This window comes from Balaenoptera acutorostrata, chromosome 10 (genome assembly GCF_949987535.1).
Source record: "Balaenoptera acutorostrata chromosome 10, mBalAcu1.1, whole genome shotgun sequence".
In the NCBI taxonomy this organism is placed as follows: domain Eukaryota; kingdom Metazoa; phylum Chordata; class Mammalia; order Artiodactyla; family Balaenopteridae; genus Balaenoptera; species Balaenoptera acutorostrata.
Window position 1 is genome coordinate 42081349 of NC_080073.1, and position 10777 is coordinate 42092125.

At 45.8% G+C, this 10777-nt stretch overlaps 1 protein-coding gene across 1 annotated transcript; it reads left to right on the plus strand.

Moving 5' to 3' along the window:
* Positions 1-9500: 9500 nt before the first annotated feature.
* Positions 9501-10502, plus strand: XCR1 (X-C motif chemokine receptor 1). The gene has a single exon (XM_007168868.2). It carries the CDS (start codon positions 9501-9503, stop codon positions 10500-10502), a length of 1002 nt encoding a protein of 333 aa, XP_007168930.1.
* Positions 10503-10777: the final 275 nt, after the last annotated feature.

A 10777-nucleotide genomic window follows, 5' to 3' on the forward strand; every position in this document is an offset into this window, starting at 1 on the left:
CCACACGTCTCACTCACTTCGAGTCATTGGGAGGCTCAGAATGTGCCCTACTGCGTAAGTGTTCCCCCACACCTGGCATTTGTCCCCTTTCCCTGCATAACTCCTACTCATCCTTCAGATCTCCCTTTGACATGACCTCCTCTAGGAAGCCTTCCTTGCCTCTCCAAGGCTGGTATGCCCAGAGCCTGTCCCTCACATCACACTTAACACACTGTATCCTAACCACCCATTTCCACATCTGTGAGCCTGTGAGCATCTTAAGGGGCAGGGAATGATTTATTCCTTTTTGAACCACCAGCACCTAGAATAATGCCAGAGCTTGCTATAAAAATAAATGTTCATGGCATGGTTGTGCCAGTGGTATGGCTGAATGTGTTTTGCTCTTGTCCTCCATTGAACAAACATTTATTGAGATCTGACCCTGTACTGAAGGTACTGCTTCCTGCATTGCATCTACTGCCATCGTCCGGGTAGCTGGAGCTCACAGTTATTGAGCACTCACTGGGCGTTGTCCTAAGTACCTAACTCATTCACTTTGTCTAATCCTCATAACAAGTCAGTGAGGTTGATGCTGTAATTATCTGCAATTCACGTGGGGAAACTGAGGTGCCAAAATTCCATGGGCACTGAATCCTGGAGTCCACGTTTGCACCCCTGCAGCCTAACTCTGGAGCCCATGGTATTAATCTCTACACTGCCTGGCTTCCTTCTGAACCCTCCAGACACTTGTCACAAATGCAGAGGCCCAAGCCTCACCTGAAGAGCTTGTTTCTATAGGTCTGGGCAGGGCCTGGGAATCTGCATTCTTCACGAGCCCCACATATGCAGAAATGATGGCTGTGCCAAGGGCATCCAGGAGTGTCCGAGGCTCTGTGAGGTCTGGCCCTGATGCACCTGTCTCACTGCCTCACGAACACATCCTGTACTCGCTCTTCTCCGAACTCTTGCTGCCTCTGCCAGGAATGCTGTCACGACGCCCCCCCCCCATCCACCCAAGTGTGCTTGAGGAGCACTGGCGGGCGTGAGAAGAGGGAGACCTTGCTGCTCAGGGTGGGCTGGCAAAGCCCCAGGGGCATCCCCACACGGCCCCTTCCGGAGGCCCTGGAGAAGGTCAAGAGGCCTCAAGCCTCTCAAACGTCTCTTTAGCCTGTGGTCCTGCCAGAAACGTCCAAAAGGCTCCATTCAGAACCCTCCACCCCTTCAGAGCACATCCCCAGGGTTTAGTCCTCTACCTGAAACCCATGTGGCCCTCGGAAGCTCCTCACAGACAAGTCCTGGTGATGCCAGCAGTGTTCGCTCTGCCTGGGACGGGACCAGCCGGGGAGCGGGGCAGCCCCGGCCAGCGCCTGATTTCCCCAACTGTCAGCGTGAAAACCATCCAACCAGGCCTGTGCGTGGTCGGGTGGGCAGAGCAGGCCTCCAAGGAAAGGGCCTCTCCCCGGGAGTCGGTGATTTCACTGTCACAAAAGGTTGAAGGGGGGCCATGTGAAGATTTGGCAGTTGACCCAGAACAACTCAGCTCTCTTTGCTGCCTACCGAGCAGCCAGGCCTGCCCATGGGGGATTTCCCAGCCGTGTTCAAACGGAAGCTCCCTTGAGTGGGCACCTCTGTTAAAGCCACATCAAAGGTAGCTTGCTGGAGAGTCAGCAAGACTCTGGGTGATGATAGTCATCAAGGGGCACGTAGAACGTGGGATGGGTAAAGGTGGGATGAAAAGTCAGCATAGGGATTTCCCCCTAACCAATATTATAAGTTCTGACTATTGTTGTGTAATTAAGCACCCTCAAATACAGAGGTCTAGAATAAGAGCCGTTTTATTATATCTCATAAATTGTGACTCAGAAGCCTGAGCAGCGCTCAGCTGGGTAATAATCCTTTTTCGTGTGGCATCAGTGGTGGTCCCTCGATGCCACTGAGCTAGGAGATGGAGGGCTGCCCCAAGGCAGCTTCCCTCCCAGGCCGAGCCCCAACAGAGAAGGCTGGAGAGCTGGGCTCAGCCACAACTAGCAGCCGCTCCACATGTGGCCTCACCAGCATGGTGGCCTCGTGGAGTCGGACTTCATAAATGGTGGTTCAAGGCTACCAATGAGAATGTTAGGGACCCAGCCGAAGTCCCTGAATCTCACTCTCACCACATTCTATCAGTCAGGTCAGTCACCAAGACCAGCAACATTCAAGGAGAATAGAGTTAGACTTTGCCTCTCAGTGGAAGGAGCAGTAAAACATTTGCAGCCATGTGTAACCTCCCATGCTACAGACGAACTGGGAAGCACTTGCTAGGGTCATTGTGAGGATTTTTACTCCACATGTTTGTCAAGCTCCTAGTGTGTTCCAGGCTCTGTCCCGGGCACTGGAGAGAGAGAGCAATGAACAAGACAGAGACATGGTGCCTGCCCTCTCGAATACAGCCTAACAGTTACACAGTGCCTGGCATGTGGGAAGTGCCAGTAAATGTTGGCTGCTGGTATTTTAATTGTTAAATGAATCATTATTGGATAAAAATGATAAGCATAATAAGCATAAGCAGAGAATTGCTTTGAAGAATGACAAGGTGTAAAAGAACACAGTCAACAGGAGGGTGATGTTTAAGCCAAGGAGGAGGAGTTATGAGCCATCAGGGGAGGGAGGGAGCAGCGTGTGTGGCCACCAAGGGCAGTGGGCAAGGGAAGCGTGCATCAAATGAGCTGGATGGGGACGGACCACTTAAGGCTCTGAACTGGATGCCTTACTTCCATCCCTCCAGGTCTGCCTTCCACCTTCCCCACCCGCCTCTGCTTCTGAGGCTTCCCTGTATGGGCTGTATCAACAGTCTCCCTTGCCTCCCTCCTGGTGCCAGTAGAAGGCACCAGCAGGAGTTTGGGTGGAGTGGGGTGGGAGGAGAAGGAGGTTGGCGTATTTATTCTTCTGGCTCTCTCTCTGCTGGGCAAGTGGTAGAAGTGAATACTTCCTCTGCCAAAATCCACGTTCAGTGTCCAGCAACCTTCTTGTAGGGCCCGTCTCACCAGGTCCTTCAGTGGCTCTTTCTCCTGTGCATTCAGCCCTGGGCTAAGTAGCAGCTGCCCACTCTTGCTGGCCCAGGGGTACCTCACCATCGCTGCTTGCATTCCCTACACCCTGCCCACACCTTTGTAAAAGTCCTTTCCTTGCACTGTCCTCAGTCACCCTTTTGAGAGGGCCATCTGTCCCTTTCTGGAATCCTGAATGATACCACTACACCAGCAAGGATAGGAATTTGGGACTTTATCTCAGGAGCAATTCTAAGAAAATGCTAACCTTCTATCTAGTGGTGTGCTGGTAAATTTTAACAACCAGCTCTCCAGAGGGAAAAGCCCTGATCTGCAGTGATTGCCAGATTCCAAGGTGTCAGTACTTCTACCATGGTTGATTTCATGCTACTAATGCAACAGCAACCAACTCATAAAATTCCTAAAAATAAAACACACACAAGCTGGTATGAGCCAGCTCTAGCATACCTCTGCCCAAATCAAACACTAGCTCTAGTCTCTCCCACTAGGGCCACCCCAGCCAGGGGCTAGATGTTCCAACAGAGAGGTGGATGGGCCTTCTGGATGCTGTCAGCCTCCTCCCTCCTGTGCCCTGTGAATGTACTTCCCAGTGAAACCAGGATGCTGTCTGCAAGGGCTCCCAAAGCTGCAAGACCTTTCATGTGCCCATGCCTGTACCTGTTCTCATGTGCATGGGGCTGAGGCTCAAACAGAACCATCCATCTTGCTGGACTTGGTCCAATTAGATCATGAGACCCTGGGGATCTAGAGTCAGTGGTTCCCCTATTAACAGCAATTAATTCCCGCCAAGAGCCCCACTCTGATGCTGATGCCAAAGACCTCTGATGCTGGTCTCTGCCCTGAATCCCACTCCCCCACAGATGGGTCCAGACCCTGAATGTGATAACCAGGCCCCTATCCACATTGTGCTTTACCCAGAACTGAACTTCCCCTTCTGTACGGCGAGTCTGTATGAGGCTGGAACTCAATTCCATCTTTGTCCAGCCTGACCAGTGTTTTAGAACTTTCTGTTTAAGGTGAGAGCATGAACTTTTTTCACAATGAAACCAAATGTGAGGAAATGTGAAAACGTTAGTTTCAAATTGTGTCTTCATATTTAGGGAACAAACATTTGTTAAACACTTGCTATATGAGTCCTTGCAATAATTATCTACCTCAGCAAGGAACAATTACACACACACACAATTGGACAATAAATCTGTAGAGAAAATTCCTAACTCAAAATAACAATATTTTAATCAAAACAACGTGATACTACAAGTATCCTTTCAGAATGACCAAAATTTTTAAAGTTAGTAACACCTAATTTTGACCAGGTATACACTATTTTGGAAATGTAAATAAATACAACCATTTTAGAGGTTCTAAATAGTAAGTATTTTGGCAGTACTTACCAAAATGTAAAATGCACATTCCCTATGACCCAGAAATGCACCACTTCTAGAAATCCATCCTACAGTAATTCAACACCAGTACATAAAAGGTGTATGTATTAGATATACCTTTAATCCCTGCAGCATTGTGATAATTTTAAAAATTGAAAGCAAACTGGATGTCCATTGACAGGAAAATAGGTAAAGCCTGATACCATAATGCAGTGGAACACTTTCCAGCTGTTATAAAGAAGAAGGCTTGGAAAGACTTTCATTCCATTTTGTTTAATGGAAAAAGGATAAATCAACGTACATCATACGATCCCCTTGTTGCAGAGAAAATCAACAGAATTGGAGCCTTCATACATTACTGGTGGGAAAATAAAATGGCACAGCTCTGTGGAAAATGATATGGAAGTTCCTCAAAAAGCTAAACATGGGGTTACCAAACAATCCAGCAATTCCACTCCTAGGTGAATACCCAAGAGCATTGAAAATATATATCCATACAGAAATTTACAAATGAATGTTCAGAGCAGCATTATTCATCATAACCAAAAAGTAGAAACAACCCAAATGTCATTTAATTGATGACTGGTTGAAATGTGGCTTATCCATGCAGTGGAATATTACTCAACCATAAGAAGGAATGAAGTACTGATACATGCTACAACATGGATGAGCCCTCAAAACATTATGCTAAGTGAAAGTAGCCAGACACAAAAGGTCACGTATGATTCCACTTACATGAAATGTCCAGAATAGGCAAAACCATAGAGACAGAGAGTAGATTAGTGGTTGCCAAGAGATGGAGCGAGGTAAGGAGTAGGATTTTCTGCTGGCAAACAAGCGTGAATTTCTTTCGGGGTGATGGAAATGTTCTGAATTGGATAGTGGTGGTGGTGTACAACATTGTGAATATGCCCAAAACTACTGAATTATACAATTTAAAATGCTAAATTTTTTGTTACATGAATTATTTCAATTTAAAATAATAATAATCAAGCATTACTGGTACATTAATCAAGTATAATTTTTGATAAGATTAAAATACCACTTTAAAAAAATACATTATCTTTTACGATCCCTTCCAACTCCAAAATTACCTGCATCTATCCTTGGTGGAACCCAGGGGCTTAGATGACCCCTAAGCTGTGGACCCCACCTTCCTGTGGAGACAGGCTGGGTGACCAGCTGTTTTCCAAGTGACGAGTGACGTAGCCAGGTTCTACTTGAGGTCTTGGGTGGAGTGGGGGGTTGGGAGCAGATCAAGCCAGGACGCCTAGTGGTGGGAAGAGGGGGGATTAGGAAGACTCGCTGTCTCTCCCTCTGTCTCCCTCTGAGACTCTGCACATTAGCCTTCCCCCACCTTCCTCTAGCCTACTGGGAAGGGTAGGTGTTTCGGTTTCTTTGCGCAAAATATGAAACAAAGAAGCACCATTTCTGCCTCAAGACGCGTGTAAAGAGGTGCAGATATAGGTGAGTTCCTTTACAAACATTTCAAACATATGTTTTCCTCTACTTCTAATAGCCTATAGCAGGAGTTCTTAAACTCCCAGGTAGGTATCAGAACCACCTGGAGAGCAGGTAAATAATGCAGATTCCTGAGCCCTCCCTCCAGAGGCTCTGATTCCCTGGATCTGGGGATTGCCAAAAACCTGTGTTGCTAAAAAGCAAGTCTGTGGACCGTGCTTTGAGTACAACTATCATATATAATGCTTTGCTTTTCCTTGTGCTAAAGAAAGTGGAGGTGTTTGGTTAAAAGTCTCTGTGTAAGGCACTGTTATTATAAGTGTTTGGGTAATTTAGAGCTGTCTTTCTCAATCCAAATTATAATGTGGACCAGAAAGCTAAAGTTACTCTATTAGAATTGAAGTGGGCTTCAGAGATGGGGTGGGAGAGCAATGACAGGCAAAGGGAACCAAACCCCTAGGATGTAACTCAGAGAGGTTTGGGGTTTGGCACCATTCTTCTTTCTATGCCCAAGGGCTACCAGGCCCTGACTGGCAGCTCCTCTGAAAATTTGAGTAAATGAATCAATAACCAACAAAAAACTGGAATGTTTTTTGTAGGTGCCTGATATCCCTTTTATTTCTAGTTTGCTGAGTGTTTATATCATGAAAGAGTGTTGAGTTTTGTCAAATGCTCTTCTGCATTTATCAAAAAGGATCATATAGTTTTTGTCTTAATATGGTCACTTAAATTGATTGATTTTCAAATATTAAACCAACTTCCTACTTCTGGGATAAACACTTGGTCATGGCGTACTAACCTTTTAAAATATATTGCTGGATTTGATTTGCAAATATTTGGTTAGGGATTTTTATGTCTATCTTCATGAGGGATATTGGTCTATAGTTTTCTGTTGTAATATTTTTCTCTGGTTTGGTATCAGGGCTATGCTGGCCTCATAAAACAATTTGGGAATATTCCATCCTGTATTTCAGGTAGTTTGCCTAAGATCATTGTTAATTCTTTCTTAAATGTTTGAGAGAACGCACTAGAAAAATCATCTGGGACAGTTTTTTAGAGTTAACTAAATTACTATAATAAAGGTAGGACTATGTCATATCATTTCATGTCAGTTCTGGTAGGTTGAATTTTTAAAGAAGTCTGTCCATTTCGTTTAAGTTGTTGAATTTGTTATAACTGATCATAATATTTCTCTGTTATTCTTTTAAAGTCTGTAAGATCTGCACTCTTTCATACCTGCTATTGACAGTTCGTGTTCTCTCTCTTTTTGTTCTCAGTCTAGCTAGAGTTTTAGTACCTTAAAAAAATTTTTTTTCAAACAACCAGCTTTGGCTTTGTACGATATGAAGGGTGCTTACAAACCCCCTGTTCCAAAATATCTCCACTTCCAACTTGTCACACTACAGGAAATCCCAGGTATTTGTATCATTTCTGAGTTCATTCTAAACTGTAAGCTTCTTGTAGATAGAGTCTATTACATTCATACCATATAATCCAGCATCTATCATAGCGCCTGGCATATGTCATTGGTCATTAAGGGCTGTTCCATTGAGTCAGATAAGCTCTTCTTTAAAATGTAAGTACCCAATTTCTAAATGTCAAAAAAATAAGACCATAAGACATAGTGAAAAGCAGAATGGGTTGACCAGACTAAAGTGCTCTTAAAAATCCGTAAGAAAAACAGTGTTATCCCAAGTAGAAAAATGAATAAAATCCATAAACACTTTAAAAATAAGAAACAGAAGTGGACAGTAAACATGCAAAAACACATGTATCCCTCTCTAGATATCAAAAGAATACAAAACAAAACAACCATATTAATATTTTCAACTATCTTCACTTTTGTGTTTAGAGACACAAATTGATTTAACTACCTAAAATAGGGTACATTTTGAGACTGCACCCTCACCCCTATTATTCTTCCTGTCCCAAACTAGGAAGTGGGAAACTATTTCTCCAGTTCTTCTCCTCAGAGTACAGGGTCATAAAGCCTGGGTTCCAGTCTTGGCCCTCCTTGCTGCTTCCTGGCTTTATAACATTGAGAAGGTCATTTTACCAGTCTGAACCTGTCTCCTCTTCTGTAAAATGGAAATGGTCACGTCTTAAGAGAAAGCGTTGCAGGATTAAGGGAGCAGTTGAGCATAATGTGTTAGCACAGTGCCTGGCACATAGTGGATGATGAGAGCTCTCTTATCTGTTTCAGGCAGATGCTTCATCCGAGTCTCCCATCTGAGGCCCTGCAGCTTCATTTGCCTCTCAATGAAATTTCCAGCTCTTCAATCACTTTTTCTCTTTTGTCTCCTTGGCCTTCTAGTCTCACTATTTCTTTTTTTCTAATATATATATTTATTTATTTATTTATATTTTATTTTTGGCTGCATTGGGTCTTCGCTGCTGCACACAGGCTTTCTGTAGTTGTGGCGAGCGGGGGCTACTCTTTGTTGTGGTGCGCGGGCTTCTCGTTGCGGTGGCTTCTCTTGTTGCGGAGCACGGACTCTAGGCATGCACGCTTCCGTAGTTGCGGTGCGTGGGCTCACTAGTTGTGGCTCGTGGGCTCTAGAGCGCAGGCTCAGTAGTTGTGGCACACGGGCTTAGTTGTTCTGCGGCATGTGGGATCTTCCTGGACCAGGGCTCAAACCTGTGTCCCCTGCATTGGCAGGCGGATTCTTAACCACTGCACCACCAGGGAAGTCCTAGTCTCACTATTTCTAAAATCTCACTAGCACAGAGGATTAAATCAATTTGACCATATGTTTTCTTAGCTACTCCCCTCCTATTGGACACTAGGTTATTTCCACTTGCTTGTAAGATACTCTGTAGACCAAACTCCCAGATGATGAAGCTTTCTGCTCTGAGAGTTAATCCTCTGTGTTAGTGGGGATTTGGTCTCCCAGATTCTCAACATTCACTGAAGTCTTGAGATTATTTCATAATTGGATTTACGTGAGAGAGATGTTTGCTCCTTTTGTGTCTTCTCTTTTTGGACTAGTTCCTGGAGACAGCAAGTTTCCTGAAACAATCCTGCCATCAGCATTTGTACATTTCACGGGAGGAAGAAAAGGAGGGAGCAGAGGAAGAAAGAAAGGAAGGGAGGGACAGAGGGAGAGGAGAGGGAAAGGCAGGTGGGCATAGTAAATGCTTAGTAGATATTTGTTGAATAAATGAAGGAATGACTCTGGGATCATTAGTCCTGTTTTGTAGGTGAGGACCCAAGGTTCAGAAAGGTTAAAAAGCTTGCCCAGGAACGTGATATTGGGCCCCACATTTGATCTCAGGTCTTTGAATCCAGTTCCACTGTCTTTCTCCTCCACCTACTGGGACACTGGTCTAGCTTAATGTTACTCAAATGACAGTCTTCAAGAAGGGAAGGGGCTTATGACATACTGTAAATTAATGTGTCACTTCCTTCAAGAAAGCCTTGCTTAGAAAAAATGCTAGCCAAACTAAACAGCATGCTTAGTGACTTCACGTTTTGGCAAAAGTTCCTTATTTCATTATAAATAGTTCGCCGACCAGTAGCTGGACCATGGACCACACTTTTTTGTCTCATGGGTCCTATTGCTCTCTAGCCTAACCACATGGCTTTGAACTCCATGTCTGTATCACTTCAGATGCTCTCAACGTCTAGATGGAACCCTCAGACATCCCGGAGACCACCACCCCTTTTGAGTATGATCCTCAGAGCTTTCTGTGTGAGAAGAAGACCTTTGTCTTTGCCACCTTCAGCACCACCATCCTGTACTGCCTGGTGTTCTTCCTCAGCATGGTGGGCAACAGCCTGGTGTTGTGGGTCCTGGTGAAGTATGAGAGCCTGGAGTCCCTCACCAACGTCTTCATCCTCAACTTGTGTCTCTCAGACCTGGTGTTCTCCTGCTTGTTGCCCGTGTGGATCTTGGGGTACCACTGGGGCTGGTTGCTGGGAGACTTCTTTTGCAAGCTCCTCAACATGATCTTCTCCATCAGCCTCTACAGCAGCATCTCCTTCCTGACCGTCATGACCGTCCATCGCTACCTGTCCGTGGTGAGTCCCATCTCATCCCTGCGTGTCCACACCCTCCAGTGCCGCATGCTGGTGACCATAGCTGTGTGGGCAGCCAGCATCCTGGCCTCCATCCCCGATGCCATCTTCCACAAGGTGTTCCCTTCGGGCTGTGATTATTCAGAACTCGAGTGGTTCCTAGCCTCAGTCTACCAGCACAACATCATCTTCCTCCTCTCTTTGGGGATTATCCTGTTCTGCTACGTGGAGATTCTCAGGACCCTGTTCCGCTCGCGGTCCAAACGGCGCCACCGGACAGTCAGGCTCATCTTCACCATTGTGGCGGCATACTTCCTCAGCTGGGCTCCCTACAACCTGATCCTGTTTCTGCAGACACTGTTGAAACTTGGGGTCATTCAGAGCTGTGAGGTCAGCCAGCAGCTGGATTATGCCCTGCTCATCTGCCGCAACGTTGCCTTCTCCCACTGCTGCTTCAACCCGGTGCTCTACGTCTTTGTCGGGGTCAAGTTCCGCAGACACCTCAAAAGTCTGCTCCGGCACTTCTGGCTCTGCCGGCAACAGGCACCTGGCCTTCCCCCGTCACCTCACCCCCCAGGTGCCTTCGCCTATGATGGCACCTCCTTCTATTGAGAGGGAGTTTGGTGGGGCAGGTGGAGGTAGACAGAGGAGCTGGAGGAGGTGGAGCTGAAGGAGAAGTAGGGCAGGAAGGAGCATAGGAGGCACAGCACTGGGAAACGCTACCGCTGCAGCGATGGGAGTGAAAGAAGTACATTACATCAAGGGGTCCTATATGCCCCCTCTTCTGCGGAAAATTTTCCCATCTGGAAATTTTATATTGCCATCCAGAAAAACGTTTCTTAGATTTTGAGAAAATCTTTTAGCATTTATTCCTTCATTCAGACATA

Excerpts from the sequence above, each read along its gene's own strand:
- XCR1 (XM_007168868.2), top strand. The coding sequence starts at position 9,501 with ATGGAACCCTCAGACATCCCGGAGACCACCACCCCTTTTGAGTATGAT.